Raw genomic sequence first — 25,237 nt, forward strand, 5'->3', positions numbered from 1 at the left:
AGTGAAGTACCGTAAAACACGGCTTTAAGAAAGAAGTGTAGGTGTGAAAAAAAGAAATGGTTTTCAGATAAAAGCTGTAAATTACAATCCACCCCTCCCCAACACCACTCTCAGATGTGGAATGCACTGAAAAGTGTTAAGGGCCCAAAGTGTGATAACGGACAAGAACCTAGTGTGATAAAACTTGTAAAGTAACCACATCCTGCTTTTTCCGTGAACGACGAGATGCCCGTGTACCTGCAGTGCCAGGGGATTTACTGTCTCTGGTTCGGTGGCGCTGAGACGTAGTGAACTTGGACTGTGCAGAAACAACTGGAGTTTTTTCCAAGCCTACCGTATCAGGAATGGCTTTGCTATTCCTCGACTAGTTTTGGCCAAGGGCGAGCGAGGGACTGCGGGTTGCATGACTGCACATTCCTTGACCAATGCATTGTTAATGATCCATTTTATTTCTGTTTGTTCATTCATACCACATCAAAGCCAGTTCACGTAATTTTCAAAGCCAGTGTGCGTGCCCTAAAAGTATGCAAACTGTTCAAAACATATGCCTTAAATTAGAAAATTATATGTTACTGATCACTGAAATAACCAACTTTCTGGAGAAGCAGATCCAGTCTGGTTAGCAGTGGCTCGCACTGCTGTCTGTGCAAACAGTTATACTGTGTATGACTATGTATGTGACGAATAAACCAAACTTGAACTTGAACAGTGTGCACTTAAAAAAGGGATCTTCGCGATTCTTTTCCAGCTGTTTGTCTTGGTTTTATTTGATAATGTTTCTCTCATCAATTATGCAAAATATATGTATTGAATTCTGTTAAAATTATTATAATAAATGCATTTATCTATTATATTTACACATTTGTTCTGTGTCTGAACAGGCAGGGTATGGATACATATACTTTGACATTTCCCAGATCTATAAACAAATCTCACATACAAGACTGCACCTTTTGCAAAATTGTATACTTGTTTTTGTATCTGGAGTAAGCAGAATTAATGCCGTAGGTCACAGAAGACCTGTCTTTTGTGTTTGCTTTAACAGAGACCTCTTGTGGTGACTTGTCACAACTACGGCAAGAGGCAGTCGCAGACGAGCTCTTGGGACGCCAAAGATCACAATAGCTTGGACTTTCATGTTCTATTTGTGCTTTATTATGCGTACAGTAGTTGTGGCATGTTTTATTTTTCCTTTCATAGCATCTCACAACATAGTAAAGTGAACAGTGGGAAAGTGGAACAAAAGAAAGGCATTAACATTGGGTCCCATGATAGTGTTGCAGTAAAGAAAGGAAAATAGGACATAGCTCACATTTCTTTTCAAGTAGCTCTATCTATCTATCTATCTATCTATCTATCTATCTATCTATCTATCTATCTATCTATCTATCTATCTATCTATCTATCTATCTATCTATCTATCTATCTATCTATCTATCTATCTATCTATCTATCTATCTATCTATCTATCTATCTATCTATCTATCTATCTATCTCTTGCTGTCCCAGACAAATTGGGACACACATCTGTGCTACTGGTTTAGGGTTAGGATTAGGGTTTGGTTAGCGTACAGTTAGGGTTAGGGTTAGTTCTTTTTTGTTTTTTTTTAACAATACCCATATTTTTATACATTATATATTTTATATATTTTAATGTTGATTGTTTTGGTTCTGTATAAATTAAAAAAGTTTTTATGCTGCATTTGGCCTCAATTGATGTATTTTAAACATATTAGATGTGAGTCCTTGACCAGCATGTCAATAAAGCTACATCCAGTTGCTCTTATCACAGTGTGTTCAGTTCTTCTTAAAAGGGTAACATCGCAATTCTAAATTGTATTACAGTAAAGCAAAACATTAAAGATTATTTGGTTGTACTATTCTATTGATCCTATAGTCAGTGGCTATCAACAAGAAATGATCAAGCACAGTTTTATTGGGTGTGTGTCTGGAAAGAGAACTACAGCTCCCGGTGAGATTTTTGGTTCAAGATTAATCATCATGCAAATGATTGTGATTAACGCTTTGTCTGTTTAATGAAACTATTATACTATAAACCTAATATTTTAACAGGGCTGGCAACTTTCTAGATCTGATTACTACACGTGTGTGAAGTACAGGTGCTGTAGCTTTACAAAATAGAAAATGTCCACAGTAGCCTAATTATAATATATACATCCAAAATAAACACCAGAAGCCTGGACTAATGCTAATGTACATAAGTGCATTAAATCTATGTAGGACTGCTCGATAGGTAGGATAACAAAACACTTGTCCCGCCATATAAAAGAAATGAGAGCGTGATAAGGACTCCAAGTCGCCACCAGATGGCGCCCGAAACCGCTTAAATGTATTCCAGTCGGAGATGCCTTTTACCTTAACATGCCAGGATACACACTCACTGGATGTTTAATCTTTCGAATGGGTAAGCTATATTTTTATAGTCAGGAAAGATTTTTTATTATTATTAATCAGTTAAGTAATTCAAGCTGTTGCATTTTGCTGAGTTGAGGGAATATTGCATAACCCTGTACTAGCCAAATAATTCGATTTGATGTGCTATTTTGTGGATTAATACCATACCAGGTATGGTGGCAACTTCCATCGAACTACTTTATCATCACAAACTACATCTAAGGAACTACCAGAAACGTAAGTAACGTTAACATTTAGCTTTTTGCAACATGTTTATTCTTCGTCGTTAGCGATAGTTTTATCTGTGAGAAGTGTAGTTGAATTGCTAGTCTGACGGAGAAGACTCAAGCGCTAGAAGTGCTCTGGTTATAGGGGACTTTATTTTGCGACACGTGAAATTAGCAGGCCTTTAGGGAGACCAGCAGCAACAGTTGGCTGTATAGCAGGTGCCAGGGCGCCAGATGTTGCAGGTAGTGTTAAGGTTTTAGGCAAGCATGGGTTTTCTAAGATAGTTATTCACGTAGGAGCTAACGATATACGCCTTCGTCAGTCAGAGATTACTAAAAATAATATTGAAGAGGTGTGTCAATTAGCGAAGGCGATGTCCGATGCTGTAGTATGCTCTTAATAACATAATTAGTATTAAAGTAACTGATTCACAGAAAACTCCTTTTATCTAAAGCTGGGTTTGCTAAATGTTAGATCATCAGCGTCTAAAATGCTCATGATAACTGAAATACTAACAGATCATAGATGTAATGTACTTTTCCTAACAGAAACCTGGATCAAGCCAAACGAGTACATAGCTTTAAATGCAGCGTGTCCTTCTGGCTACAGCTATGTACACCACCCTCGTCTAACTAGCCGTGGAGGTGACATTGCAGTTATTTCTATTGACACATTAAGCATAAACCAGAAAGCCTTTGAAATTATTTTTACTAGCATAAATCATGTAGCCAGCGATAAAAAGCCCACCCAGCCTCTTCCAGGCATCTACAGGCCACCAGGACGCTACTCAGAATTTATTAAGGAATTTGCAGATTTCCTTTACATTTTTGTTGGTGATTTCAACAATATTCACTTTGATAGTGGCCAAGACCCTCTGATGGGCCTTTAGTTCTATATTAGAATCAGTTCGTTTTACCCAATGTATAACAGAACCCATACACTCTGGTGGACATACGCCTGACTTAGTACTGAGCTATGGTGTAGATGTAGTTATACTACTCCATCTCAGACCATTCCTTAATTTCATTTGAACTATGTACGCACAATCACATCAGCCACTGCACCTGGTTTTATTGGCAAACTACCAGACATATAATTTGCGACTAGGATGCCCTCACACCCTACAGAACTTGGTCAAATAACTGAATGCTTAGAATCAGTATTCTGCTGCACACAACTCCGAGGACTGGAAATCATTATACCAGTCACGGTAGTCGGACGTAGTCCCTTGTGACTCCTCCACTTCCGTCCCAGGACCACACTCCCGTATTGTGGGAGTCAGCAGGGTAGCCAAGAACACGGGGGAATTGCATGCACGAGCTGGGGAAGTGTGTCTACTCCCCTTCCTCCCCTTCTTCCTACCCTTCCCAGGCATCCTTCTTCGGTTGGTGTTTCTGTAACGTCTCGAGGTAAACAGGATGCGGGGAAGAGGCACGATTAACCAGACGTTTATTACACACACGAATGATACATAAAACAACCCACATGCTCTGTACACCTTAAACATCAACAAACACACTACGACACAGGAGATGTATATACATTAAAGACGATTACACATAATGCAGAACAGGTGGACAACACGAGAGGACATGGCAACACGGATGAACACACACAAACCAAGACGTTTGAGGAGGGGGTGGGGCCATAACATGACATTGGCAGTCTCCCAGACATACTATTTGTGACTAGGATGCCCTCAAACGCCACAGAACTTCATCAAATAACTGAATGCTTAGAATCAGTATTCTGCTGCACACTTAATGATGTTGCCCCACTTAAGAATAAAAACATTAGGGACAAAAAATTGGTACCTTGGTATAATGACCACATTTGCAATTTAAATCAAAACACTTTCACATTTTAAATAAAAAATTGAATGTAAATGGCACCACACTAAGCTTGTAGTCTTCCGGCTTGCATGGAAGGAGAACCTTCTCAAGTTTAGAAAAGCACTTATTACCGCTCGAACAGCTTATCTCTCAAACCAAATAGAAAAAGAAAAAAATAATCCTAGATTTCATTTTAGTACAATTGCCCATCTAACTAAGAATAAGATTGACACCAATGCTCAGATTACATCACCACCATAGTAGTAAGGAGTTCATGAATTTCTACAATGAGAAAATAAAGCACATTAGAGATAACGTTAAGAGCATTAATATGACATCGGGCAACTACTTAGGTACAACCAAGAACAACCAAGCCAAAAATGACTTTTGAATCCTTTACACCTATCCAAGAGCCAGAAATTGCATATCTGATGTCGCGCTCAAAGTCCTCCAGTGCTTACTAGATTCACTGCCCACACACTTTCTTAAAGAAATTCTACCTGAAGTTATTGAACCTTTACTAAATTTAATAAACTAATCCTTAAATATTGGCTACGTTACTAAATCATTCAAATTTGAAGTAATCAGACCACTTCTCAAAAAATCTAACCTCAACCCATGTCAGCTGTCAAACTACAGACCGATCTCAAACCTACCATTTATTTCCAAGATCCTAGAAAAAGCTGTAGTTCAGCAGCTAAGCGCATATCTGAATCAGAACCGAATGCATAAAGGATGTTGAGAAACTTTCTCTCACTTAATCCTGACAAAACAGAGGTGCTTCTATTAGACACAGAGACAGCTAGATCCTCTAATTACTCAATGAACCTCAGTGAAATCACAGTCACATCTTCCCTAACAGATAAAGATCTTGGAGGTATCATGGATCCCAGTCTCTCGTTCGAAGCTCATGTAAATAATATTTCTAGGAAGGCCTTTCTCCACTTTAGGAACATTTCTAAGATTAGAAACATGCTCTCCTCACATGATGCAGAAAAGCTAGTCCATGCATTTATTACTTCAAGATTGGACTATTGTAATGCCCTACTATTAGGCTGTACTACAAAGTGGTTAAACAAGCTCCAGCTAGTTCAAAATGCAGCAGGCAGAGTGCTCACTAGAACGACAAAATCTGAATCCATCACGGCTATCTAAGATACTTTACATTGGCTCCCAATAAAATTTCATATTGATTATAAAATACTTCTAATTACCTACAAAGCATTGAATGGTCTTGCTCCACAGTTCCTTAGAGAACTCTTAGTTCATTATAAACCACCATGTCTGCTTAGATCGAAAGGTGCAGGTTCTTTACTTGTACCAAGACACTTTACTTGTTTTTTCATTTTATAATGATATTTTTCTCTTTAAATTGTTATTATTGTGGTGACTGTTGTCAGCCAGAGGAGGATGGGCCCACCGTTTAGTTTTAGTTCCTCTCAAGGTTTCTTCCTCATGCTCTAGTGGGGTTTTTCTTGCCACTGTCAGCCTTGGCTTGCTCACTGGTGGCTTGGACTTGGACATTTGTAAAGGTGCTTTGTGACATCTGTTCTAAAAAGCGCTATATAAATAACTTTTGATTTTGATTTTTGATTTGATCTCCTGAGGAAAAGCCAGAGTAGCTCCCACTCTGAGGCAGATGCTTCCTCTGTGAGCCATTTCCCACCACTGGATGAGCCCCAGAGAGAGCGAAGGATCCGCGGCCCACAGGCTGCTGTCAGAGAAGAGCGGCCCCACTTCAGGCAGGTGGCAAAGAGCTATAATTACAGAGCATACCTAAAAATACACAAATGGCATGCTTTGGAAAAATAAATATAAAAATTAGTGAGGGTCACCCTGACAGCGAATACATTTGTTTCTGTGTTTTTAAAAGTTTATTTTATTAATGAAACCTGTTTAGCATTACCGATATCATAACACCAGGTATGTACACCGTGTTCTAACGCTGTTTTAGGGAGAAGAAGAAGGGGAGCTTGACTCTGGTGCAGTCTCTGGCCCAGAACCACACCGACATCCTGCTTCCCAAGCTCCACGATGTGTGCCTGACTGTGGTCCAGAGGGGCCCTCTCAGGGACAAAAGATTCTCTAATCAAATCATATAAACAATGGCCCAAAAAGGAGCTTCGCATTTTGCTGTCCGAGCTGGAATTGCTCTGTTTTGTGACCAAAATGGTTCTAACTTGATGAAGAGTCAATTTGGAATGTTCTAGCGAGGAATATCTTGTCCTTAAACATGGTAGGTAGTACAAACTGATGCTTTTCCTTCTCTGACACACCAAGTAAATCTGCCACATATCGGATGAGTCCGATCGGCGTGTTTAAACAGGCACATCCCCATGGAGTGCCTGAACACCTGAGCCCCATGTCCACTGTCTCAGTTGAAGAATCTGAGCTCCATGGTGTCGCGTGCTTCCATGACAACACTGGCGCACATGTCCACCGACCTGTGGAGGGCCATGGACGCCAAGGCGGAGTTGGTTGCCTGCATGCTGCCGCACAAGGCGGGCGAAAGCAACCTCTTCATCAGGGAGGACAAGGACCTTGCGCTCGGTGCCATGGTGCAGAGCTGCTCGCCCACTCAGGTCATTCATGCTCTGCTGGCCGGGGAACTCAGGAAGGATCACCTCACCAACACCTCTATAAATTTGTTTTGAAAACGGTCATGCAGCCATTTGACCAAAATAAATTACACTGCCAAAAGAGACTTTTAGTAGAAGACAGAAACACATTTATAGTACAGCAGAGCCCTGCTACTACGAGGCAGTAATAGTGGAATCTAGACGCTATAATAGGTTCATAATAATTACACGCTATAATAGGTTTCCAATGTTGGGCAGTAGTTTAGCTGGGGCCTGGGAATATTGACATACCTATCGATATCTTGGTGCCCTTTTTTTTGTTTTGGCTCCTCCTACAGGTCCAGCAGTCTGTGATGTCATCCCACGATAGATCAGGAAGCAGCTCCCTTCGTCACCAGCTCCCTGACCAGCCCTACCATTGGCCCGTGGCCTACTCGCTCGGCCAGAGGAAAGCCTGTATCCTTACCTCCTTACCACGGAGAGACATGAGGGATTCGGACATTGAACATCAGCTCGATTATTGAACTTGATTATTGTAGTTTCTGGGCTTATTGTTTGTTTTAATGCCTTCATTTTTTTAAAAAAATAGTGTTTTTTACAAACAGACTAACAAACTGTATTAAATGTATCTCAAATGCAATGTGTGATTAATGTGTTTAACAAGTTGATTGTTGTATTTTGAATTCCATGGGAGGTATAACTATAAAAAATAGTTCTTTGGAACTTAGTGGCAGTATTTGTTCAAAACACATGTAACATCAAGCTCTTATGTAACCTTTATAGGATCTTCACCTCAGACTTTGAATTTTGGCTTAATTTAAAGGGATATTGTAGGCTAATTGGAGCTAATTCTATAACTATAGTAGTGAACTGTATTACTACAGAGAAATCTTTTTTGGGATTGTGTGTGTTTAAAATAGAAAACAAAAATTGAAACGGGTAATTTATGAGGTTTCAGATTTCCTGTTCTGCTGGACTGAGGGCATGTTGCTATATTGACAAAATCCAAGTAACTGCAAAATCTTTAATTGTACAATATATAAACACAGGCAGTGGTAGTTCAGCAGTTAAGGTACTTGACTTGTTCTCGGAAGGTTGCTGGTTCACTGCCACGTTGCCACTGTTGGGCCCCCGCGCAAAACCCTTAACCCTCAATTGCTCAAATCGTACTCAGTCATAATTGTCGCTTTGAATAAAAGTGTCAGCTAAATGACATAAATGTAATCAGCACAGTCAAAGATTGATTAAACACACTAAGTCCAATACTAAGAGACTGGTACAGTGGATGAGGCACAGAGCAGGATACAGCACTATTTTTTTGCTTTCCATCAGCAAGTGCTACCTGGATGCAGTCTTGCTACTTGGGGATTTTGCAGGCTTTGACTCCTTGGGTGTGTGATGAGGATTTTGCTTCAGTTAAACTCCTCATGAACATGTCTGACAAACTTGCACGTATGTTCTACCAGGACCTCATTTAATACTTCTCTTTCAGTAACTTGGAGCCTGTGGTTTTTGTTTGCTATTTCTGACATAACTGGGCAACATTTTACATTGAATGTATATATGGAATCCACAGAATCTATACCATAATACTGTAAAGAAATAGTATACTTTATACATTGTAGCTAGTCCATGCTAGAAGCTCCCAAACAACTCCACATAAACTTCAGCTCAAATAAGCCTCTTCCTTTCCATGATGTCCAAAAGTATTGGCGTTCAAATCATTCTTATAATAAATGGGAAGCTGATTGACAGCACGCGGACCTTTAAACGGTTAAAAGGAGAACTAAATAAGACAAGTGAAGGGTCTACGTTTTCATCTAAACCTCCTCCATTTGTTGAAACACCTGCCAATCACGCCACTTGCCCAGGAAACATATGAAGTAAATAATAGTCACCCACCCCACTTTTTATGTAATTGAATTTTCTTTGACAAAATCTGAAGTTATCTTATACTGGAAGCATGTTTTAAAATGCCATTTAAAATGACAGGCACGATTGTTGTGGAAATTTACCAGAAAAGCACGAAATATTTAGCGTGGGATTCTGGAGAACGGATGCATGTAGACGGCTGAAATCGGTAAGCAGGTAGATGTATTAGTCCTAAGAAATGTTATGTTGATAAATGTAGTACTTAATATTCGATGCTATCAAGTGATTTATATGAGTCTGCCAGTTTGGGCCCGTAGGTGCAGCAGGCGGACAAGCAGACACTAGTTTTGATTATGTCTGGACAAAGAGTAAAATAAATGTGAGCTTTTATCTTGTCTACTGGCGAGGTTCAATACGTGCACTTGAAATTCCATTTTATGACGTTACACCTGTCCATGTCACCTTGTTGCCATGGAACGAAGAGTCCGTAGAGTAGCGAATTGATATTTGGTGGAAATCTTCTCACTCCGGTCGATATAGCGTGCTAATAATTTCAATTCTTTAAATTAAGAACCACAGCACAACATGGATGATCATGAATTATATCCGTTCGGTTTTCTTGAGCCTTCTTTCCGTAAGGTTAAAGGTGGGAAAATAATCAACACTGAGGGTAAGTTATGAAGTTAACTAGCGGTTAGCGTTAGCGTTAGCTAGCTAGCGTTAGCTAAATCATAGATCGTGTTTTGTTGTTGTTGTTTTTTAATCTGCTGTTTTAGTTTTAATTTTGAATATAGCCCCTAACTAGATCTGCATAGCATTCCTTTGGTTAGTGGCCCTGTTTTCATCTTTCCCTAAAGGAATATTCTCTTCCCCTTCAGATTCCTCCAGTGGGATCGCCAAGAAAGTAAAATTCGAGAGCAATTACTACCTGCGGAGTCCTGGTCCTCGGATTCGGCCGGGGACGCCCTGGCCCTCGGATCCAGGGTTCAGTTCAACCGATGGCTTACCTGCCCTGGTCTTTTCCCCCTCTGGAGCCTCAGACAAGGCTGCGTCGTCGTCCAGCCAGCGGGGAGAAGACGCCCGTCAGAAGCGGTGCAGCCTGAAGAGGAAGAGAGAAGGGGAACACAGCAGCGACAGCGTACAGATCCTGGAGGATCTCTACACCCCTTCATTGTCCAAGCGCGTGGCCAGGAGCGGAACAACCACCTCTTCCACCCAGTCCATTGCGTACTCCGGTTGTACCGCAGATAGCAGCAAATCGATAAGTGATTGCGAATACCAGCTGGTGCAGAATGAAATCCTCTGCTCTGCCTCCAACAGCTACGAGGTTCTGCACTACCTTGGTTGTGGAAGTTTTGGCCAGGTGGCCAAATGCTCCTAGAAGGACACCAATGAAATGGTTGCCATCAAGATACTGAAAAACCATCCATTCTTTGCTCGACAGGGTCAGATCGAGGTGGGAAAGTTTTGCCTGCTTTTTTGGAGCTTTTGATATGGAATCAGCTGTAGCCCCGATTCTGTTTGTTGGTATCAGATGTGCTAACTCACACTGTGGAATCTGTATACAGCCAGGGTAGCACAAAAACACTTGTGTTTGGTATCAGCACACTAGTTCTAATTTTCAAAGCATCAGTAGGAACTAGTTCAGATAACACATCGACAGCTTGAAGCTTACTATAAAAAGAAGGCTTAGCTACAATTGCATAAGCCATACCTGTTTGGATGTGTATTAAAAAAAAAAGTGCAGAAAAATTAAATCTGTCTTTCCTCATTTGCTCCTCCTCAGGTGAGCATCCTGAGACGGCTGAGCAGGGAGAACGCAGACGAGTTCAACTTCGTGCGTGCGTATGAGTGCTTCCAGCACAAGAAGCACATGTGCCTGGTGTTCGAGATGCTGGGGCAGAGCCTCTACGACTTCCTGAAGGACAGCATGTTCAGCCCGCTTCTGTTGAAGTGCGTCCGGCCCGTGCTGCAGCAGGTCGCCAAAGCGCTCATGAAGCTGAAGAGCCTGGGCCTGATCCACACCGACCTCAAGCCCGAAAACATCATGCTGGTGGACCCCGTCAGGCAGCCGTACAGGGTCAAAGTCATCGACTTCGGCTCGGCTAGCCACGTCTCCGAGGCCGTGTGCTCCAGCTACCTGCAGACCAGATACTACCGGTGAGAGACACGTGCTGAGGCGTGTTAGAAATAAGTGTGCACTTGTTGCACTCGAGTGTGCTTTAGAGTAGAGCTGCACATTTTGGCAGTTGCGATGACCCTGCTACACATTAAAATCGTGATAAGCATTACAGTTAACTGGAGCACGACTGATTCATATTTGATTTATAAGTGATTTAATTTTAGTGATTCATGTGAGTGCTGTTATTTAGCAAAATACCTGATGAACCCTCTTCAGTGTCTGAGATTAGTTAGGATGCTCCGAGTTGCAGGCTTTGGTAATATTAGTATTGGTCATGTCTATACAAAACTGCTGTTGCATTGTAGCTATACCATTAATTAACAGTGTTGTTTACTGAGTAACAGTGTTTAACTGCATTGATACTCTGTATTTACTTAATGGAAAACAGAACATCATTGTAGTGTCAGTGCATTTTTGCATATAGTTCCATGTTAGAATAGTGGGTGTGTAATGTAAAGTGGTGTGTAGGGGGGAAAAAAAAACCTGGACTCATCAACAAAATACTATTTAAATCTTTTACATTTTCATGAATGAATTCAGCACCCTTTGTGTTAAAGCAATTGCCGCCGAATCACCACAAACTAGGGAATCAGCCGAGACTGATTTCATGATGGCGATATCTGTGTTTTTGGTCTAGGTCACCTGAGATCATCCTGGGTCTCCCTTTCTGCGAGGCCGTGGATATGTGGTCGCTGGGCTGTGTCATCGCCGAGCTGTTTCTGGGCTCCCCCCTGTATCCGGGAGCCTCTGAATATGATCAGGTAAGCACACGGGCCTTTGAGCTGTGCCTAGTCTTTTTCACGCATCTTGGGCTTGGATTCACGGAGCTCTGTAGAATTTCGCTGATTTGGGGTCGGTTCTTTCACTTTCTTTTCACACTTTTCTCACTGTGTGATGAAGACGTAAATCTTGTTTGTGAAAAGAGTGGCGTAGTGTTGCTAATGGAAATGGCCGTTCTTCTAACTATGCAGTTTGTTAGGGAGTCCATAATGGCTAGCAAGGAAGAGAGTGAATGTATGGTTTGAGCTTTTAGCTACTGCTTTGGCTAGCTTATTTTTAGGAATAATATAAATAAGAGTTTCTATGGCCTGTTTTTCTTTTCTTTTTTTTTTTATACATGCATTTTGAAAATGGAAGGATGAACACAAAATAAAGTCGTAATCCTCTTGCCGTGTGGTGTCTCTGCAGATCCGTTACATCTCCCAGACGCAGGGCCTACCAGCAGAGTACCTGCTGAGCGCAGGGACCAAGAGCAACTATTATTTCCACAGGAGCCCTGACTCCAGCTGCCCCCTGTGGAGACTCAAGGTTTGCCAGTCTTTAAATGCCAAATACCATGTGTTTGTTTCATAAGGGATGTAACTTAATGATGTCATGTAACTTTATGGTGGAGCTGAATGGTTGATTTTTTTTCTTTCCTTTCTCCAGACGCCTTCAGAGCATGAGGCAGAGCATGGCATCAAGTCCAAAGAGACACGGAAGTACATTTTCACCTGTCTTGACGACATGATGCAGGTTATTTTGGCTTTTGTGCACATAACTGTACGCATTGCTTTACTGTTGTGATGTGAATTTGAAGAACGTGAGAAACAGCTTCCACGGCTCACGTTGTAGAGCAGGTTGAGCAAGGTGCTAGCTCAAAGGTCGAGCGTTCGTGCCGTTATAATGAGGAACGCACATGAATCGCTCTGGAGAACGGCATCTACGAAAGGCAGAGCAATGCATAGTAACTTGCTGCAGAACTTGCTGCGTCTTAGGTGGATCGGTGCCCTCTGCTGGTGTTTAATATGACTCACCCCTGGGTCTCTCACGCAGGTCAATGCGACCAGTCTGGAAGGCGCAGACGTCTCGGCGGAGAAGGCAGACCGGCGGGAGTTCATCGACCTGCTGAACAAGATGCTCACGCTGGACGCTGACAAACGGATCACGCCGATGAAGGCCCTGAAGCACCCGTTTGTCACCATGAGCCACCTCCTCCAGTTCCCTCAAAGTGCCCAGTGAGTTGTTCCAGGCCTTCCAATCTACATGTCACAGTTTTTAAAAAAAATTAAGGAACACCATCTTAATTTACAAATCCAAATGGTAGTACTGTAACTTGCCCCCCGCCCATGTCTCTCTCTCTCTCTCTCTCTCTCTCGCTGCAGTGTGAAATCTTGCTTCCAGAAAATGGAGATCTGCAATCGGCAGTGCACAGGGTGTGATGGCAGCAAGAGCCTGTTTGGCAGTGGGGGTGGGGCGGGGGGCGGGGCCAGCACAGCTGCCAACCTCAATGACACCTTCAGCAGCTGGCTCGCCCAGCACAGCCAGGTGGGACAACCGGCACAGCAGGGCGGGTTCAAGAGGTCAAAAGATCGCCAAGCAGAGAGCCGGGCTAGGTACTCCCTGCTTCTTATTGCACTTTTTAATGGTTGGCATTAGCGCTAAAACTCCACACTAATTCAGTGCAAGGGAACCCTAGAACAGGACTCGAGACCTACTGGTCTAGTGTGTGGGTCTGCATAGTGGGTACAACTGTTGTAACAAGTGCTGGATGGCTCTGTGCCATCACACTTTGGTGATAGGTTGTGTGTGTTCACTCGAGTGTGCAGTGTGTGTTGAGAGTGTTGACGTGCTCCTCTGACCCTGTGCCAGACCTGTGTCCTCCCCCGTGCATGGCATGGGCGACGCATCGGAGCCCATTATCATCTCTGACACGCCCAGCCCAGCTATGAGCGTCATCATCATCTCCAGCGACTCGGAGGACGAAGATGACACCAAAGTCCAGCCCACCAGGTGCCCTCGCCTCGTCTTTTTAAAGCCATTATGAAATCCTTCCTAACACTTTCCTTGCCGTCACTCATCTTGTTGTTTAACCCTTCCTTCCCTTCCTTGGCCCCAACTCCCAGCTGCGGCGGGCGAACGTCATGAGCTGCGTGACGGCGCAGCACTCCGACATGTCCACATACATCCCGCTCAGCCCCAAGTGTCTGCCCAAGTTCGTGTAGAGCGCCACCAACCTGCCCAAGTGTTTTTTTGTTTTTGTTTTTTTTTACTTTGAATAAAAAACTTTGAATTGAAGTCGCTGACTGTGCCATGCCTTTCTGTGGGAGGCCCCATTTTTAACATTTTTTTTAACAATACCCATATTTTTATACATTTATATTTTGATGTTGATGGTTTTGGTTCTGTGTGAAGTTAAAATATTTTTTTATGCTGCACTTGGCCTCAATTAATGTATTTTAAACATATTGGATGTGAGTCCTTGACCAGCATGTCAATAAAGCTTCATCCAGTTGCTCTTGTCACAATGTGTTCAGTTCTTCTTAAAAGGGTAACATCGCAATTCTAAATTGTATTACAGTAAAGCAAAACATTAAAGGTTATTTGGTTGTACTATTCTATTGATCCTATAGTCAGTGGCTATCAATAAGAAATGATCAAGCACAGTTTTATTGGGTGTGTGTCTGGAAAGAGAACTACAGCTCCCGGCGAGATTTTTGGTTCAAGATTAATCATCATGCAAATTATTGTGATTAACGCTTTGTCTGTTTAATGAAACTATTATACTATAAACCTAATGTTTTAATAGGGCTGGCAACTTTCTAGATCTGATTACTACACGTGTGTGAAGTACAGGTGCTGTAGCTATACAAAATACAAATGTCCACAGTAGCCTAATTATAATATATGCATCCAAAATAAACACCAGAAGCCTGGACTAATGCTAATGTACATAAGTGCATTAAATCTAGGTAGGACTGCTCGATAGGTAGGATAACAAAACATTTGTCCCGCCATACAAAAGAAATGAGAGCGTGATAAGGACTCCAAGTCGCCACCAGATGGCGCCCGAAACCGCTTAAATGTATTCCAGTCGGAGACGCCTTTTACCTTAACATGCCAGGATACACACTCACTGGATGTTTAATCTTTCGAATGGGTCAGCTATGTTTTTATAGTCCGGAAAGATTTTTTATTATTATTAATCAGTTAAGTAATTCAAGCTGTTGCATTTTGCTGAGTTGAGGGAATATTGCATAACCCTGTACTAGCCAAATAATTAGATTTGATGTGCTATTTTGTGGATTAATACCATACCTGGCATGGTTTTAATGGCACATGGTCAATACTTGCTGTCAAAATACAGAGGTTCATAAGAACCTCCTTCCTTCATAAGGAGACTCCTGTTTTTGAAACTGTTTCGCGCTAACACCACTGTTTCTGCATACTAGCTCTTACTGCTTTTTTGCAACATGTTTATTCTTCGCCATTAGCGATAGTTTTATCTGTGAGAAGTGTAGATGAATTGCTGTTCTGTGACGTGGGAGACAAGGCAGGATGCAAAGACGAGCCGTGGTTCACATGGGACAGATGTTTATTAACACACAAAACAAAATGAAACCAAACACGAAGAACATTAAGCACTAACATCGGAGGCTCGTCGCTTTCAGAGTCCTCTGACCCGGTCTATAAACCACAGGAAGGATCCTCATGGCGGGCCTCCTCCACCTCCACTGATGGATCCTCAGAGCGGTCGGATTCGGTGTCTGACCTGAGGCCGACGTCAACATACTCCTCACTCCTGCTGTAATCCTCCTGGTAGTCCGTGGGGGGATAGTAGGACCCTGCAGAGTCTGTCCCTGGATATTGGTAGTCGTAATCGTACGGGTCCCGGTAATCCAGTGAAGGTAGGCAGGACTCTGCAGCATCTGATCCTGGACCACCACCAGGGCCCCCCCAAAATCCTCCAGAGATACTCTCCCCTGATGTGATGACAGGGAGTGTTCCCACAAGTATGGAGGATTCTCCTGCATGGGTTGGGTAGAAGCAGCTACACTGCTTCTTCCCCTTTTTCTTCTTTCCCTTGGCTCGAGGCAACCTTCAACGGTCGGTGTTCCTGTGACGTGAAGCCGGATGCAAAGATGAGCTGCGGTTCAGATGCCACAGACGTTTATTATCATACAGAACAAGACAAAACCAAACACGAAGAACATTAAGCATTAACACTACTTAGAACATAACAGGCAGTCTTAAAACACAACAAAGCAGCATACATGGGGTCAAACACTGACAAACAACAACAAAACAAGGGTTTAAATATGTGTGCTCACAATTAAAAGAACTATAGACAGATGCTGGTTCACTCCTAACATCTGCAAATTAAAATACAAGTTGGTTATTTCTCAAAAAGGACTGAAGCTCTTCCTCCGTCAGTGAAGCACCCTGGTAGTGTTCTCATATGTGGCGATGGAAGTGACGTCCATGTAAATAGGTGTTTAATCACTGCCATGTGCTACTTGGAAAATAAATTAATCTTTTAGTATGAACAATGTTGGGGATAAAGAAAGGGGACTTGTACATCTCCAATAGCGATTAGAAGACAATAACTGACACTAGGACACCTCATCTAAATATGTTGACTTGACAAGTATAGTATTATTCATGTTATACATCTATGGGTTAAAAATATGGAAAAAGTGTTTTAACAAGAACGCCAGAGGGGGCATTTACTATTTTGTGGAGAATAAAAAATGGCTCATTTTAATGTGTTAAAATTTTTTAAATTCTTTTGCAGAGAGGGAAGGGTGAAAGGACTGAGAAAGAAGGTTAGCACCTGCCAACCGGTGCTGGGAGTAGGCCTCACTCACCTGTCATGCACAAGAGACCTGCAGTCCCAGGGCACAGTAAAGGCTAATTTACTCCCTACATATATAAGCTTGTAAAACTTGTTTCTGTTAGAGTGCTCCTAGACTGAGGTACCTACATTCCTAAGTCTGAAAGGTGAGATTCTACCTGTGCACGTAGAAAATCAGGTAGGCTGTTTTTGTCCTGCTCTTCAGGATGGCTGGCTCAGTGCTTCTTGATACTTTTAAGTCACTGAATGACAACCAGCTCTGTCCTTCTCCCTCAGCTGTGTCACTGATATAGTGGCCTGTCGGAGTAGTCGGTGGTCCTTAGTCATTTAATAGTTTCTACTGCACGTGTATAAATAATGTCAGATTACTCACCATGGTCCATGCTGTCACCTAAATGAGAAACCACCGCCTGGAGTCTGTAGGTGCCAGTGGGTGCACATTCCTGCAACAAACAAATACATCTTTTTTTTCATACGATTAACTGAAAACGCATCACGGATCGAACGCCATCTCTGTATTAACAGGCCTCTTTCATTCTCTCTCATTCTGTCTCTGTGTCTCTCTCAGCTTGCATCTCTCTTCTTTTTGGTCTCTCTCTCTCCTCACCGGTAGGCTTACTTGCTGTCCTCTAGCTCCCTGTCCTTCTCCTCTCTCATTTACTACTGATGGGTTAAAAGAACTTAGTCATTATGGCAGATACTAATACACAGCCATATTATCACTCCACTGTAAGAAAATGGCACAGCTCTACCTGGCTGGGGACTGGAGTTTTCCCCCAGTTTATCATTTTGCATTTCTTGCGGTTTGTCCTGGGTTCCCGCTGCTCCACTGAGGACAAACCACAAAGCCATTCAGTCGGCATTTTGTAGCTAAATGGGAATGGGTGGACAGAGAAGTATGTGGGCACGGGTTGATGGTACGAGCTCACCTCGACTGCTGCCTGAGAGAAGCCACCCCAGGAAGGGCAGAGAGATCCAGCTCGGACGGGACGTCCATCACGTCTGAGAGCTTTTGGCCCAGCATGTCAAACCGCTTAAGGTGGAGGACGAAAATACTGTTCCAAGAGGAAAAGTGACTTAAGGACTGGAAGTGTGTGTGAGTGGAGGAGGGTGTGTGTGTTGGACTGGTTTAAAACTCATTCTTTAAGGTCATCTACGTCAGACGAGACTCACCGTGGCAGTGTGAAAAACTCCACCTCTTCAGTTGCCTCGCAGCCTGCTTCACACTCACAAAAACGCTCCAGTAGTGTTGGCTGAAAAAAGAAAGAGGCCCTTTCATTGAGAGTGATAAAATCAAAATGGTAGCATGTCATAACTGTATTCTCTCCTTTACAACAGGGTAATGAAGCCTTATCCAAAGAGGGTGTGTGAGGTGACCGACCTTAAAGTAAGTGTGTAGGCTGTCAGTCGTAGCAGGGCTCAGATTTACAGAGAGGTGGTTGTAAACATCCACTCTGCAGCTCTGCTTTCCACAGCTTTCACAAAATGGAGAACAGAAATGTTACAACATTTGCACAGAAATAATCTCCTGCATCCCTTATACAGTGTGAGTTATCACATGCTAATATGCTCAGTTTTACAAGTAGATAACATCTTATCTAATGTGAAGCATCAGAGCAGAAAACATTTAGAATGCTCAGTCCATGTCTGTTGTTTTCCCAAACTCACACACTCTCTGAGATTTGAAAGCTATGTGATGAATACAAGCTGAACTTGTGAGCATTTTAAATGTTCATATTTAAGTTATGTATGTTATGAAACTTTCATGAATACTTTAAACAGAGATGTCCGGAGAAAGCGCCTACTCTCTGTGAGAAAATGTACTTTAAACAAACACGTTAAGACTGGTTAAGACCAGTCCATTAACACAAAGGAGATATGCAACAGTGATACCTAATTACCTGGTGCATGTGAGCACAGACTTGATATGAAACTCAAAGTTTGCCACAGGGCAGATGTAAGAGAAGAAAGAGGCCCTGAGTCTCTCTCCCTCCTCTTTCAGCTGCAGTAAGCAGAGCATCAGGAACTCATGAGCATCCTGTGGAGGACAGCACAGGAGAACATCAGAGGAGGATTTGCTCCTGGACTTCAACAGCAGCACGGTGAGAAAACAAAGGTGGCCGTGTGCAGTTCCTGCAGGGTACTGCGTGAGGTTCTGATGTGTTCTGAATGGCTGAGGGGGCCATTTAGCTGGACCTGTTCATAGTCCTCTTCGAATGCAGGGCAGCGGGCTGAAACACACTCAAGCAGGGCTCCCAGGAGCTGCACCTTCTGCTTTGTGCTGCAAGTGGTGAGCCGGGCCTGCTGCAGATCTGAAAAACATCTACACACAGCAACAGGGAGACCAAGTGGTTTATATCTCTGAGCATCACAGCACCTCCTTAAGCACTCATGATTAAACAGTTCATTTAGACCCATGTGAAGCCTCTGGTTCTGAACGGGTACCTGAGCATCTGGCAACTAGAAGGATCCGTCAAGCAGGATGACTGAGCTCTGATGGGTCTCCAGAAGCAGGAGATACTCAGTAGGCACTGCAGAGTGGCGTTCATATAGCAGCTGTTCCCAATGTTGGGAAACCTAACAGGTCATCCATGTTAAAAATAGATTTAGTGCACAAGCTCTGAAACATCCAGGCCACTACATGTCAGTATAATGGCTGTTTCATAATGTGAAGAAGAACTGCTAAATGACTTACTGCTCATTTAATTACAATATGTTTGTATTTGTATAGGAGAAAAAGACTGAGCTTCACCTGTGTAAACTGTAAAATCATCTACTCTTAATAGGCTGTGTAGTAAAACGCGGTGTGTATTCTCGTCTTTACCCGAGCTGCCGAATGTTGAGGTGTTCGACAGCGGAATGGATGGGGGTGTGGCCTTGGCCCTCACCCTGACCAATCTGACGCCTCCTTTTACTCCTGAGGACGTGCAGCAGCTGTCCCAATAAATTCTGCGGCTGAACACGAGTGTCTGCTTGCATCAGAACAGCCGGAAACCTGAGAGACAGAAAAGAAGGGAGAGATGAATACACAGTGGCCAGTTATGCACAAAATGTTCACATAACAACCCTTAGACAGATAAAGGTGTGAAGAATGAAAAATACAATGATGTTTTTTCTCGTTTTATGCCCCAAGGAAGTTACAATGGCAGTGCCATTGGGTAACCACCATGCCACACTTTTCTCTGCCACGAAGATTAATTTTGATAATGTACCCACCTCTCAATGCGCACGGAGTCCACATCTTTATCTGCAGCCTCTGTATAGAGAACAGAAACTTGGAGTAAATGTCCTTAACCAAAAACAGACTATGCATTTGAACAACATGATCAAATCTGCTGAGCTCTAACCAGGAACAATCACTGCTGTAGTCCTGAGCGACTCATATGAGGAGGAGGAGGAGGCTTGACCAGGAAGGCACGACTGGGTAGAAGAGGCATTGTGGGATATGTCCACAGGTGAAAAGGAAGAAGCAGTACTGAAGATCAGGGACCCCTCAGAGGAAGAGGGGCAAGAAGTGGAGGTGGTCACATTCGCGGCGTGACCATCTAATGCCACGCAGGAGTCAGACACTTTGGAGGATGAGATTATGTGTCTCCACCAACTTCTATTCGTTTTCTCCTTCTTCTTTTTCTGTAGAAAAGCATTGTAGAAACGTATTGATTTGTATATGAAGTATTATCGCGACTTAGCGATATCTCGGTATTCTTACAAGAATCTCATTTTGATTTAAAAAACAAAACAAAACAAAACTTTTTAATCATCTGCATTTGCGCTAGTTTTTTTAACAGGAAAATGCTAATTAGTTACGCACTGTAACGGCCCGAGTGCCGCTGGTCAAGGAACAGGACGTACAGACTCGCTCCACGGAGACGTTTATTAACGATTATTAACATACGATACAGACACCGGCACTCACGTATAACACAAACTGTGACCGTGAACACGAACATGATCAACGACTGACAATAAGGCACACACTAACAAGGGTTTAAATACATACAAACATGACAAGAGTAAACCGATGCAGGTGTGTGCTGAACAACATAGGCAAGGTTACGCACGAGACAGTCAACGAAGAACTCCCAGTGCACGCGGCGGGCCATACCACGTGACCAGTGGAAGCGTTCCGTGACATGCACAATAAATCTTAATCCTTTTCAGATTATCGTATTTAAAATCGTTCCCAAAGTGTAGGAAAAAACATACATACCTTCATACACGAGCAAACACAGCCCATCCTGTTCGAATCTGTGATCTACTCGATTAGAGAATTAAGTAAAATATCAAATATGGTTTTTACAGGTCCTTTAACTGATATTCGCGATACAGCGCACCTCATTGTTTTGTTTTAAAACGGAGTTTTGACTCTTAGATGTTCTGAATATGTATTATTTTGTCATTACTGATGCAAGTTCTCAGTTCTCATACGTTGTCACCCTCTTGAAAATAAATATTATTTACGTGTGTGTGTGTATGCGTTTCAAACGTAAGATTCTTTAACTTCCGCAGTATAGTTTGGTAAATTCAGGTAGCGTAATGTTTTTCCTAAAATCCTCACTGTCTCGCCCTGTGGTAAGGAGAAATGTTCCAAATATGACAGGTTACGTTTTATCATAGATAACTGGCTACAAAGTTACATTTGCGCCCTAATTTCTCTAGACATACATCTATAAGCATTGTTACTTTAAAACGCAATTAGTCTTGCGCTCTGGCAAACGTGTGCACCTGTAAATAATTACAATTATTTTAATGTACAACTTATTTTATTGTATAACCACACTGTAAATAGAATCCATAAGAATGTATTCAAAGCCAGAGTTGTAACGTTCAGTTATTTTTACAGGTAGAGGATTACTGTGCTTCTACTATCTCTTAGCAACAAGTGATTTTTTTTTTCTTCAGTATGACATGTGGGATAGTTTAGGGAACCTGATTTTTTTGTTAGATAAATATGTGTGGGTTATGACCGTTAAAAAGACCTGAACAAAAAAAATGTTTGGATTTTTATTCGCTGTCACCTTTCATCACGGGCAACATAAAAAATCACACTACTGCAATATCGCTAACATGTTACTGGCATGCGAATAAGACACCTGAGCACAGAGAGAAACCCAGTGTTATGATTACAGTTGACATTGGAACTAGCTAGATAGCTCATATTAAGACACTTCTTTGGAGAACACGTGCTAAAGTGTTTTCCCCACAATCTATATGCATAATTTATTTGCCAACTGTGACCAGAGAGAGAACATAGCTAGCTACCTTACTCACAGCCTAGGACTTGAATGGATTTTGATGAGGACTGCATATGCCTGGGATCAATTCAAACACGTCATGACGATGATATAAAACCTGATGAAACAAGCTTGACAAGCAGCAGTTCCGTTTTTCCGTGAAAGTATCAAGCACAGATGAAGACGTTTCTATGGTTATCTCGGTTTTATAAATATTAGCCTATAGAGTTGGGCTTAGTACGTGAATAAAAGATGGAATTAAACATGCATAAATTACGGTGTCCTGGAAAACCCATCGTGCTGCAAATACACAAAGCATATTCATCAAAGTGGTAACACACTTTAGAAATGCGGTGCAAATTTAGAAAACGCATACAACTTCAGGAACAAATCCTGTCACAACACAACGGAAGTGCTGTTTCCGGAGGACACGGAAAGGGGTGGACTTCTATGAGATTAGCGTGAAGTCTATTGGAAGTAGTGACAACTGAGTAAAAAGGGTTGTTTTTTTTTCCAGTTACCACGGTGTTATCAAGGGTAGGTATGTGATACAGAATGGAAGACCGACCTATTCATGCTCTGCATTCTTGCATATTTATTTATACATAAGGCAGCCTTAAAAACATGGGATGGAAATCCCATTTAACACAATATGCACTGTTTTACAGTCAGAGTGAAATAAGTAACATTCTCCTTTTAATATATATTTTTTAAATGTTAAAATTCTTAACTATGTCAGTTAAGCTGCCAAAAATGCCCCTTTTGAAATTTGTATTTCTAATGTCACAAGAACACTTTATTTACCTATCTCTGCCTATTCAGCCTATAGAGGTTTAGCACACCCACTTAAATTGCCTTTCTCAGGCATTTCAGCTCTGAGTACCTTTTGAAAGCGTTAGGATTGCTCTGCTCCACTGCAGACTTTCTCACTTTAGCAAACAAATGTCCTCAATACATTTATCCCTCTCATTGAAATTCATATCTTTAGGTTCCACCTGTAGATATGAGTAGAAATATTGTTGAACAGTATTTAAATACATTTAATTGAAATATGACTTTAATTACATTTTGATACATTTGTAATTTATAATTTGTATTGGACTGGAAAGGAAACAAATACAATTTTTATCGCATAGCCGTTATCACATAGCCTGCAGGCCTAATGATGTAAAAATGTGCCCCCAAACATCAAATGTTCAACAGAAATAACAGGACCTGACACACTAAGGTACCGTAGACCCATTCAAATTGTGCTATTGGAATAAAAAATTCCAATGCGCTCAGTCATTTTAGCTAGTGTTGATTTTGATTCTCGCCACAATTATACTAATAATCAGTGTTACAACTCAGCATGCAAAGTCACCGAACAGTCGACTGTTAATTCTATAGTAAGGAGAATGTAAAACAAACAAACAAAAAACCCACCAACAGTATTTTTTTTTCCTGTAACTGACAAAGATTGCATATGCTAAATGTATGTGTCCTAAATATATTCTAAATACATTTACATTAGTGTTTTTAATTAATTTCTCGAACATTTGTTGAAATGCATTTGTAATTTATATTCAGAGACATTCAGTGTACTTAAGTACAAGCATTAAATTAGCATCACTGTTCACCATAGCCGTTTTTCCATTTTTTGTGGCTTTTGTCCCCTGCCTCAGTTTGGCTTTAAATCATTTGTCTTGGTTCTACTTTACTTACTATGGCTGATTCAGTTCCCTCAGTAGTCAAGTAATTCTTCATTAAATACTTTCTTCTAGTATCTGTTTAAAAAGTAACAGAAAATGTCTTATTAGCGTTGTATAGATACTTAGAACACTTCTACGTAGATCTCTCTCTCTCAGACACACACACACACAGTTCATCCAAGTGGTGGCTGTGGTCAGAACTTACCCTTAAAGAAGTCATCCTCTGAGGTCGTGTTCCTTCTCTTAACACCCTTCCGACAGCAGCAAGTGAACAATAGCACAAGCTGCGTGAATATTCTGGTAGGGATCTTGTCTTTTCGTTTTTCTTTTTCCCATATTTACCAAATGTGCTTTTCCTTTTGGTCCAATCTTCCTAGGATATTTTCTCTCAAATTACATGGAGGGACTGACATGTTCTAAACTGCCTGTTATACCTTTACCCAGGGATGTTCTATAGGATTAAGATCTGGGGACTGTGAAGGCCAGGGAAACATTGAAAATTTGCTGTCTTGATACTGGAACAAATCCGTGATTATACAACCCTTGCGGCAGGGTTTCTTGTCTTGTTGAAAGTGTCCTTCTGCCATAGTTTAAGCAGCTGCATGAAGGGATGCACTTGGTCACAATACATAGGTAAGCCCTTCTGTTCAAACATCTACTGATTTCAGAGGACCCATGGTGTGCCTTCAGACATGTTAGTTGGAGCAACAGCATTGTATCTGGCTGCAATTTGCTTGACCGTGCGCCACTTGATCATCAGAATGATTCTTGATGTCATCCTCTTCTGATCACTTTCAAAATATTGGTCCTGGCTAGTCTGTTCCATGCCTCGTTCGCAGTTGGCTTCGCTCAGACCGCTTGACTTTCCCATTCTAATGTTTACATGGTGTTTTTTGCAATTAGTCAAAACTGACCTTTCATGACCTTCATTATAAACTTTTCTAAGCAGTCATGACCTCACCCTGTCATAATATGTACTATTAGATCTTCCCTGTGTCCAAAGTGATCTCATGGCAGGAATTTTCCAGCCAACCATTTCCAAGTCAAGCCAATTCAAGCAGAAATGCCAATGAGAGCGTTTCTGATTAACTCCTGTCATTGTACTAAGTCGGTAAGAAAGGGTTAGCTACATAAAAATAAAAGTGAATGACTTAAAAGTTTGATCATTTTAACTGAATCTATATTTTATGGAATGGTGTAATTAACCTTCATTATAAACTTTCCTTAGTCGTCATGGCCTGTCCCTGCCAGAATATTTACTATCAAATCTTCCCTGTGTCCAAAGTGGTATCATGGCAGGAATTTTCCCAAGTGTTTACATTAAAGGAATCTGACTATACTGATTACTCTTCGCCAGCTAACAGCAAATAAAAGATGCTGGATTTTGGATTATGTGAGTATATAACACGTGACTGTGTTTGTGTCAGAGAAGGGAGAGGAGAGGCTTTGTCTCCAGCCTCCCGCTGCTTGCTGCTGTTCAGCTTCTCACTCCTGAGATCCTTCTCGCTCTCCTTCTCCCCATTGCGTCCCACTCCGCCAATGCTGCTGCAACTTCAACCGCTGACAAAGTGCACCAGCTCAAAGCGTGGT

At 41.9% G+C, this 25,237-nt stretch overlaps 1 protein-coding gene, 1 long non-coding RNA gene and 1 pseudogene across 3 annotated transcripts; 2 read left to right on the forward strand and 1 right to left on the reverse strand.

The window, feature by feature from the left end:
* Window positions 1-2,594: 2,594 nt before the first annotated feature.
* LOC145656202 (uncharacterized) lies at window positions 2,595-7,752 on the forward strand. Of its 2 annotated transcripts, XR_014121880.1 has the most exons (4): window positions 2,595-2,652; window positions 6,083-6,221; window positions 6,434-6,711; window positions 7,393-7,752. It is a non-coding gene; the product is annotated as an uncharacterized LOC145656202 (long non-coding RNA). The 2 variants fall into 2 exon arrangements; XR_014121879.1 differs by having other exon boundaries at window positions 6,434-7,752.
* Window positions 7,753-8,487: 735 nt separating this feature from the next.
* LOC145656200 (homeodomain-interacting protein kinase 1-like) lies at window positions 8,488-14,092 on the forward strand (annotated as a pseudogene).
* A 1,352-nt stretch (window positions 14,093-15,444) lies between these two features.
* Window positions 15,445-20,768, reverse strand: LOC145656201 (ubiquitin carboxyl-terminal hydrolase 29-like). Its single transcript, XM_081709566.1, has 10 exons — window positions 20,534-20,768; window positions 20,070-20,352; window positions 19,939-19,978; window positions 19,547-19,717; window positions 19,168-19,299; window positions 18,919-19,045; window positions 18,624-18,760; window positions 18,104-18,197; window positions 17,896-17,975; window positions 15,445-17,777 (listed from the first exon to the last, which is right to left on the reverse strand). Exons 4-10 carry the CDS (start codon window positions 19,699-19,701, stop codon window positions 17,648-17,650), a joined length of 855 nt encoding a protein of 284 aa, XP_081565692.1. The 5' UTR covers window positions 19,702-19,717; window positions 19,939-19,978; window positions 20,070-20,352; window positions 20,534-20,768; the 3' UTR covers window positions 15,445-17,647.
* Between the last annotated feature and the right edge of the window lie 4,469 nt (window positions 20,769-25,237).

Source organism: Electrophorus electricus, unplaced genomic scaffold (assembly GCF_041902795.1).
Source record: "Electrophorus electricus isolate QZ-2024a unplaced genomic scaffold, ASM4190279v1 Scaffold58, whole genome shotgun sequence".
Classification (NCBI taxonomy): Eukaryota; Metazoa; Chordata; class Actinopteri; order Gymnotiformes; family Gymnotidae; genus Electrophorus; species Electrophorus electricus.